Source organism: Lygodium microphyllum, chromosome 27 (assembly GCF_053477565.2).
Source record: "Lygodium microphyllum isolate KBCC chromosome 27, Lygodium_microphyllum_v1.1.10, whole genome shotgun sequence".
NCBI classification, from domain to species: domain Eukaryota; kingdom Viridiplantae; phylum Streptophyta; class Polypodiopsida; order Schizaeales; family Lygodiaceae; genus Lygodium; species Lygodium microphyllum.
The window spans coordinates 43,868,006-43,877,295 of record NC_141161.1 but is presented as its reverse complement, the minus strand read 5'-3'; the positions used below and the strand labels follow the sequence as shown (position 1 = coordinate 43,877,295).

General features: G+C 37.7%; 1 protein-coding gene across 3 annotated transcripts; it reads left to right on the top strand.

Annotated features, from left to right (window-relative positions):
• The first annotated feature begins 2,942 nt into the window (after positions 1–2,942).
• Positions 2,943–8,271, top strand: LOC148012263 (putative aquaporin PIP2-1). Of its 3 annotated transcripts, none has more exons than XM_087669747.1 (5): positions 2,943–3,085; positions 3,157–3,489; positions 5,445–5,740; positions 6,729–6,869; positions 7,951–8,271. In XM_087669747.1, exons 2-5 carry the CDS (start codon positions 3,204–3,206, stop codon positions 8,071–8,073), a joined length of 846 nt encoding a protein of 281 aa, XP_087525873.1. In that variant the 5' UTR covers positions 2,943–3,085; positions 3,157–3,203; the 3' UTR covers positions 8,074–8,271. The 3 variants fall into 3 exon arrangements, with proteins under 3 accessions (XP_087525873.1, XP_087525874.1, XP_087525875.1); XM_087669748.1 differs by having other exon boundaries at positions 2,946–3,085; positions 3,178–3,489; XM_087669749.1 differs by having other exon boundaries at positions 2,964–3,489; positions 8,024–8,271.
• Positions 8,272–9,290: the final 1,019 nt, after the last annotated feature.

Genomic DNA, 9,290 nt, shown 5'->3' with positions numbered 1-9,290 from the left:
ACAAGATGTTATATCTAAAAGAAATGTGAAATTGCACTTACTAGTTGTGAAGCAATCAGTTGGGGGAGTGACTTACATGTTTGAATAGTCAAACCTAGAGCTCTCTCTCTCTCTCTCTCTCTCACACACACACACACACACACACACACACACACACACACACACACACACACACACACACACACACACACACACACACACACACACACACACACACACACACACACACACACACACACACACACACACACACACACACACACAAGGTGAGTAAACTCCATGCTTGAAGTGATATATCAAGAAACTCACACCACGAGCATGATAAAATTGCACCATGACTTTGTCCAATAGTCCATTTTACAACGAATCACTTCTTGTAATAAGTTTATGTTCTTGTAAGTAAAATATATAGCTATATCTTATTAAATATAAGGTGAAGGAGGATTTTAAATGTCTTAAACCATGCAAAGCTAAGGAAACCACGTTCTTACCAAGTCATGATGCTATTTATGCAATACCCATGCCATATTTGAATCTAGATAATGCATGGTTTGTAGATTAAGGATATAATTTGATTATGAACTTATATACTACATGTTTGGCTGGCATCATAAACTTAACAGATATATTTGTTTATGGGTGAAGTACTAGGTAGGTGCACCTTTTTGGGGTGTACTAAGGGTTTGAACTAGTTGAGATGTTTGCTTTTGTCTAGTTTGACATTTTCAATGTTGTATTTTTTGTATGCCATACCATTTATGTATGCTTAAGTTTACTTTTTAAGTATATTTTCCTAATTCAAGCTATGGGATACTAATCTAGTTTGTTTGTAAAATAAGGGTAATCATCTACATCAAGCAAGAGAATTACAGATATATGTGTCAATCATCTAAACAAACAAAAGATATCTTGAGTCTTTATTCATAAATTACCATTAAAAAGATGGTTGTAGTGTCTTTATCCAATAGACAAGTTTTAGCATATGGAGAGCATTTTGGATTTGAATACATCTAAATTGATATTCTTAGAAGAAAGATGATAATTTGATATAATTCATGATGAGGCATGCCTAACACTCATTCTGGATATACAAGTCACATTTCAAAAGGATATATGTAGCATATAATGTAATGGAATTTCAATCATGTACCAAGCCTATAAGGCAACTTGAATATTCCGAAATTTCAAACCTTCTTCCTTTTTGTCACAAAGAATTATGGACTAACTCTCTCTCTCTCTCTCTCTCTCTCTCTCTCTCTCTCTCTCTCTCTCTCTCTCTCTCTCTCTCTCTCTCTCTCTCTCTCTCTCTCTCTCTCTCTCTCTCTCTCTCTCTGTGCATGACACCTCCACAAAAGTAAAAAAGGAAGAAGATAAGAGGTGTCTAAATAAGAGGAAGCTTTCCCCTAACCATTTTATCACCTTTGTGGGGATAGAAATGCTAGCGGAATAGTTTTCAAATTTGCAAGTTTGAGTCTGCTAGGGTTCAAGTCTTAGATTTGCGGTATATGAAGGTATCTCTCTCTCTCTCTCTCTCTCTCTCTCTCTCTCTCTCTCTCTCTCTCTCTCTCTCTCTCTCTCTCTCTCTCTCTCTCTCTCTCTCTCACATATTTCGTGTTATGCTTTGTCTTTACTAACTGAATACCATGCTACATTTGTAATTACTAGAACTTGGAATAGGATATTTAACAACTAAATTAAGGCTATGTCTTTGTTTATTCCCTCGCTAAAAGTATGTATGAAGCATCAATTGATTTGATTGAATCCTAACATGAATGTGCATAATAATATTAGAAAGTCTAAGTGGGGCTAGGAGGGGACACAAATTACAATTATCCTTTTACTAATGAGGATAAGAAGTCCTTGGGTTGTGATTATTTTGAGTACATGTGCATGTGTCTCAACCTAAGAAGACACATTATATCGTAATCTAGACTATTTGGTATAATACTTAATCATTTTAAATGGTATCAAATGCTGATGCCTACTTTTCCATCGTAATGTTTTAGTTTTGATCACTTTCAACTTTAAATTATTCAATTAGGTTGCCTTGTATCTAGTCTAGCCGGTAACGTCGGCTAGGCTAGCTAGTCATCCTTTTAAAATAAGTCTTTGTGCTCAACAATTTTGCCATATTTAAGGACGTAAGCATGCCATAACTACATTATGGCCTTCTTGAAAACATTATATTGTCCTCTCCTTTTTCTATGGACAATTGAGTTAAAATGGGGTATCCAATCCATGATTTGAGTTGTGGAGGAACTTTCATACCCAATTAGTCTTGCTATTATAAGGAGAGCAAGCTCACAAGTATAATAGTCAATGTATTGACTAAATTTTCTAGTACGTTTTGTGAACTTTTTAGTTGAGAATGTGCATAGCTCTTTGCACAATGGGATAAGTGCTTGAGAAGAAATACCTATATGGAAGTATACAAATGTCTTACGGAGTGGAATTTTGATGGGGCTAAAAGCTATGTGGATCCCCCATTGACTTGGGTGAAGACCACTAGTGCATGGGATGTGACTTAGGTTGAGAAACAACCTCTAAAGAATAACACATGAAACTCAAGGGTTTACACACTATTCAAAGGTTGAAGGAATCCCTCTCAAAGGCAAGCAGTATAAACGTGAGGTAGGCAAGGTCCACCAGATTCATGAAGAAGGGAGTAGAAACAAAAGAAGGGGGCATTGTCCTAAGCCCTTAAAATAAGGAGAGGCCATGTGGCCAAAAAGGGCCCCGCTGCCCGCCGCCCACTTCTATCATCACATGATGGATGGGCGGTGCTGCTTATCTACAAGGTGGAACAAAAGGGGGAAATAATAAGAAGGGAAAAATTATTATTGTTTTTTAAAAATTAAATAACATAGGTTGTCAAGCACGTCGACGCATTTGTATGGCAGGATAGCAGTCCCCCCCCCCCCTCTCTCTCTCTCTCTCTCTCTCTCTCTCTCTGTCTTTAAATACAGTCTCGAATCATATCGCGGCATCAGAGCCAACATTCCTCTCCCATCTGTTGCAGCAGCAGCAAGCTCTGGCTATGGCGGCCTTCCCCTCCTCCTCCTCCCTCTAACCCCACTAGCAGAAGGTATAAATCTCTCCTGCCAGCCCAATTAAGCGGCCAAATCTACGCTCTGATCACATGTGATAACGTTGCAGTTTGCAAGCTTGCAAGATCAGGCTAGAATATCATCGTATAACTAAGGATGGCCAGTAAAGAGCAGGAGCCAGCAGCTCAGGCTATGGCGGGCAAGGACTACACTGACCCGCCGGCGGCCGCCTGCTTCGACGTCGGGGAGCTGAGGCTGTGGTCTCTGTACCGCGCCCTCATCGCCGAGTTCGTGGCCACCTTCCTCTTCCTCTACATCTCCATCCTCACCGTCATCGGGGCCAGCAACACCTCCTCCTGCGGGGGCGTGGGCATCCTTGGCATCGCATGGGCTTTCGGCGGCATGATATTCATCCTTGTCTACTGCACTGCTGGAATCTCAGGTCTCTCTCTCTCTCTCTCTCTCTCTCTCTCTCTCTCTCTCTCTCAAGAAAATAAGCTAGTTATTTGCACTCCACCTTCTAACTATGTTCTGTCTCTTATGCTAAATCATTGATGTTGCTCTAGGTTCTAACTTCTCATGATCATGAGCTAGCACTTGTCCATGATTCTTTGATGCCTCAACCCATCCATGTTGAGCTGCCTAATCCATTGACATTGAGCTACTTAATCCATGTTGAGCTGCCTAATCCATCGACGTTGGGCTACTTAACTAATGAACTCATTTGTGCTTAGCTAAGGACGATGATGTTTGTGTTCAGCTTGTAGGGATTTTTGAGGTCCATATCATCGCCACTCATACATGCTCTTTTGAATGCCTAAATTGTTGGACTCACGTTTCAAACGATAACAAATATGAGCTACTATCACACCATGGATGATTGCTAATATGTATAGACTAGTACTTGTATAGAATTGTTTCTTGCTAATAATGAATGGAGGATTGATATGAGCTACTACGAATGCTTCATTCGGATGCCTAGTTAGGTGAATGTCTTGATGTCTCAAGAGGTATATGTGAGCATTATGCACTTCGGCATCAAACACTTTGACTATTACATCATTTAAGTGAGCTACCTGTTAAGTACTAGTCTTACAACCTTTAGAAAAGAGTTTTGCACAAGTACTTTACATGTGAGCTATATGCAATTATGTGCTTTCATCCAATAGTATTATTTCCTATGTCATGGATGGTTTGATCTAGTTGTGAATAACAATGCCTAATTAATTGAATTGAGCTAGTTGCTAGTCAAGAATCTTATATTATAGTGTTCATTAAGGTTGTCTATCAATTTTTAGCTAGTTGTTAATTATTAATTTCTAATTGTTTAATATCTAACTCGAATTGGATTTGGAACCTAGAGTGTTATGTTTTTGCCCTTATGGCAATGGATTTGAGTCTACTCTTTGTGGCTCCAAGTTTGTTGCTTGATTCTAAGGTTTGTGTTGGTGATGGATCCCTATTTTAAAGATAAAAGGAGTGCTAGTTGCTTCACTAGTTGAGGGTTACTTGATTGTGGGTGATGGGTTTTGGCTTAAGAGTCCTTTTAAGGCCTTATTTATGACCAACATGGAATTGTTCCAAATTTGATCACCAATCACTTTTTCCAACCATATTGTACTATTGACCCTTGAGCTTGATCATATATCTTGTTGAGGCTCTCTTTTTCCATAGTGTGCATGTTCATGTCAAAGATAGAGATATTTACATGCTACCATAACAAAGGGGATTAGATCACTTGCTTCAAATTTAGCTAAGAGGCTACCCTATGAGTATGGTCTTGCCTAGTTAACCTAGACATTAGAGCAATAATTTCAATCACCGTGAAAAAGAGTCGATCATTTCTTAGTAACCAAATCTTTCTTAAACCAACAACCCTTATCAAGCTCCAGACTTTTTAGATTTTCCGTGCATATTTTCCTCCTTCTCACCCCAAGCACCTATTTCCACAATGGATAATACAATCAAGAATTCATACTTGCCTCATTACCTTCATGATCTTTATCTAAAAAGATCTAGTCTTTTGGAGTCTTTCTTCGAGTACTTCTTTAGCTTCTTCCTCCTTGCAACCTATATAATGTGTAAGTAATGATGGACTCCACATCATCTTGGTGCATTGACACATAGATAATAAGATGCATGACCAATGCATTCATTCAACCTGGAGGTCCAATGTGGCAATGTGGAGGGGTGCAAGCAACATGGACTAACAAGGAAATATGTGATTTGAGGTATTTTTTACTTAATTTTTTTTTCACTAATGTGCCTTATTAAGCATACCAAGTTTTAACATTTTATTCCATAACATCATTGCAAGAAACTAGAAGTCAATTACCTTTCTTGAAAATGCTTCTTTATGAAACTAAATTGAAAATTTCCTTGACTATGTGTTGATAGGAGGTCACATCAACCCTGCTGTCACATTTGGATTATTTTTGGCACGAAAGGTGTCATTACCAAGGGCATTCTTGTACATAGTGGCCCAATGCCTAGGGGCAATTTGTGGAGTGGGTTTGGTGAAGGGTTTTCAAAAAGGTTTCTATGTAAGAAACAATGGAGGTGCAAATGTGGTCTCAAACGATTATTCAATAGGAACTGGGCTAGCAGCTGAAATTATTGGAACATTTGTGCTTGTTTACACAGTTTTCTCAGCCACAGATCCTAAGAGAAATGCTCGTGATTCTCATGTTCCTGTAAGTTTACATTGAAAACTCACCTATACATCAACACAAGTACAACAAAAATGACTTTCTTTTTTTAGATTTGAACATGCTTAACTATAGCTCAATGATCCTTCACCCTAGTAGGTTGGGTTATGGGTAGTTTATCAAGTTTGCCAAGCCTATTATCCTTTTCCCATGGGATATTCAAGGCTTGGCCAAGACTCCAAAGAATGTAAACATTAAGTTGTGAACCAAACCTAGAAAGGGGACTTTTATGTTACTAACTTCGCTGTCTAAATGCATAAAAGGCTCACAAGTTTCCTACTAGGAAAATTAATGTGCATGGGGGTATTTATAAGCATACTAAAAGTTTAACAATTGCATTGGATTTGCATAGAACTATTTGTCATCATTGTCATTCTCATTCATTATCATAGGAACAATCTCATCATTTGTCTTGAAATAATACTACCATACTAAGTTGTGGTAAATTTAGATCTTTTCATTAGGTTTCCATAGTGGTTACACCCCTTATTTCAAGTAGCCCCCCTTAGGGGGGTGTACATACATAAAACCATCTATGTTATATGCATTCAAAGGGTGTTGAAAACCCCCTTGGTTACAAGTTATAAGATAACAAATTGACTCATTTTTCTTAAGAAACTTATGTCATGTTTTTCCAAATTTCATTAAACAATCCATATTTACCTAGTTTGTGAAATAAAATAACTCTTCTATGAATTGCATATGATATAGGTTCATCTTTTTATGTGCATCCCCCAAGTGTATATCTATCATATTTGCATGGGTTTTTTAATTGTTTCAAAAAACCTAATTTTTGAATTGTTGATATAGAAGAAAAAAGAATTTCTCTAAATCTTTGTTAATATGTAAAATCGCATATATTCAAGTGCTGCATAACATGCAAAAGTTGTTAGGATTTTAATCTATGCCAATGGTGGTTTTGAAAATGCATAGCTAAATAACTTGATGGTGCACTTTCTTGATGCCCACATAGGTTTTGGCTCCTTTACCAATAGGATTTGCTGTTTTTATGGTTCACTTGGCTACCATACCAATCACGGGAACTGGCATTAATCCTGCCCGTAGTTTTGGAGCAGCTGTTATTTATGGCCATCAAAAGTCATGGCATCAACAAGTTAGCTCTCTCTCTCTCTCTCTCTCTCTCTCTCTCTCTCTCTCTCTCTCTCTCTCTCTCTCTCTCTCTCTCTCTCTCTCTCTCTCTCTCTCTCTCTCTCTCTCTCTCTCTCTCTCTCTCTCTCTCTCTCTCTCTCTCTCTCTCTCTCTCTCTCTCTCCTCTCTCCCTCTCCCTCTCCCTCTCCCTCTCCCTCTCCCTCTCCCTCTCCCTCCCTCCCTCCCTCCCTCCCTCCCTCCCTCCCTCTTGCTCTCCCTCCCTCCCTCCCTCCCTCCCTCCCTCCCTCCCTCCCTCCCTCTCTCTCTCTCTCTCTCTCTCTCTCTCTCTCTCTCTCTCTCTCTCTCTCTCTCTCTCTCTCTCTCTCTCTCTCCACCCAAGAAATTGAGCTAATGCATTTGTATTTGTGAGAAATTAGAGTAAATTGCATTTTCTCAAGTCACAAAATTTTAATGCCTTCAAATTTTTAAATAAGGAGGATCAATCATTGTCATGGATTTCCCACATGCTTAATGATGATCTTGCATACATAGAATCAAAAATAAGCAAAAAAAAAATCAAACTTTAACTTATGTTTAGAGGATTAAATCCTAGTAGAACAGAGCATGTGAATGAACACACACACACACACACACACACACACACACACACACACACACACACACACACACACACACACACACACACACACACACACACACACACACACACACACACACACACACACACACACACACACACACACACACACACACACACACACACACACACACACACACACACACACACACACACACACACACACACACACACACACACACACACACACACACACACACACACACACACACACACACACACACACACACACACACACACACACACACACACACACACACACACACACACACACACACACACACACACACACACACACACACACACACACACACACACACACACACACACACACACACACCCCTCACAATTATAACAAGTAAAACCCATATTACTAATATTATTAGGAGACTTGGATACATTATCAAGACACTCATTCACTTTAATCTTGATAATGACTTTCATGCAGTGGATCTTTTGGCTTGGTCCTTTCATTGGAGCAGCCCTAGCTGCCGCTTACCATCAATTTGTCTTACGAGCAGGAGCTTTGAAAGCACTTGGATCTTTTCGTAGCCAACCTTCAGTTGTATAACCAAGTATTCCACCAAGCATTCATGACATTCAAATTATGTTTAATGTATGTATGTACCCTTGTAAAGAAAGCTTGCATCTATATTCAACTATGATAATTCAAGTACTTTAAAGGTAGCAATAGAGTACTCCCATATAGACATATACGTAATGATTGGATGATTTTGCACAATGAATATGATGATTAAAAGCATCTAGGTTAATTTTTCTCAATTCATGCTGCTATTTTATTCAATGAAACGATTATATGGAATGAAGGCTCAAATCTAAAATCACGGAGAAGGATAAAAGTGTTCATCATATTAGACATTAGACATATAGACATCTATCAAGTGATTGAGATACTTTCACAATGAAATAATTATATAAAAATAAGACTTGCATGTAAAATGAAATGTAAGTATACAAGTGCTATGTACATGTAAAAATAGGTGATTATTATAGCCATATACATACACATTAGACTATTTTGTAAAGTAAGTAGGAAATTGTCAACTTCTATTCACATATCTCATATGAGTCTAATCCACACTTTGATAGTAAGATTTCTCAAAATGTCTCAAAATTAAAATTTTCTAGTTAATTACATTGTATACCCTAATGAAGGATTATAAAAAGGAGCCACACATTCGAAATCAATGGTGAGGATTCAAGTACTTTGCATAAGTGTTTAAATATGTAAGGTGTATGGATTTAAATTATACTAACCAAAAGAAAATCCAAAGTTGCTATCCTACCATTCATTTTGTTGTTGACTAACACTATCCATCAAATGCGTTCCAAGCCATACCATGCATTAAAAACAAAACCAACTTGATCTAAAGTCTAAGCATGATTATTTTATGCGGTAAATATGATTGATTCAAATTGCATAAACCTTTCCTATTATCTATAACTAATTTTTTCTCCATGTTTAAGAATAAACAAATGTTTTTTGAACAAAAGTATGTTATACAACAAAATTCAATCCAATGATTGTTCAAAACTTGGATATGGTTTGCCTAAGAAGTATAAAGCATTTGTCAACATCTCAATGATGAGGATAAAAATTTTATAGACTTCTATAATGCATTTGATTCTATAAAACTCAATGACATTACATCATCTAATGAAAGGATTCTACAAAGAATTCGATCAACCCATCTTGTTATGGGCATGGAAAAATGATCATGTATTGAGTCCATTTCATTATAATTGTATGAAGGATTCTCTACATTT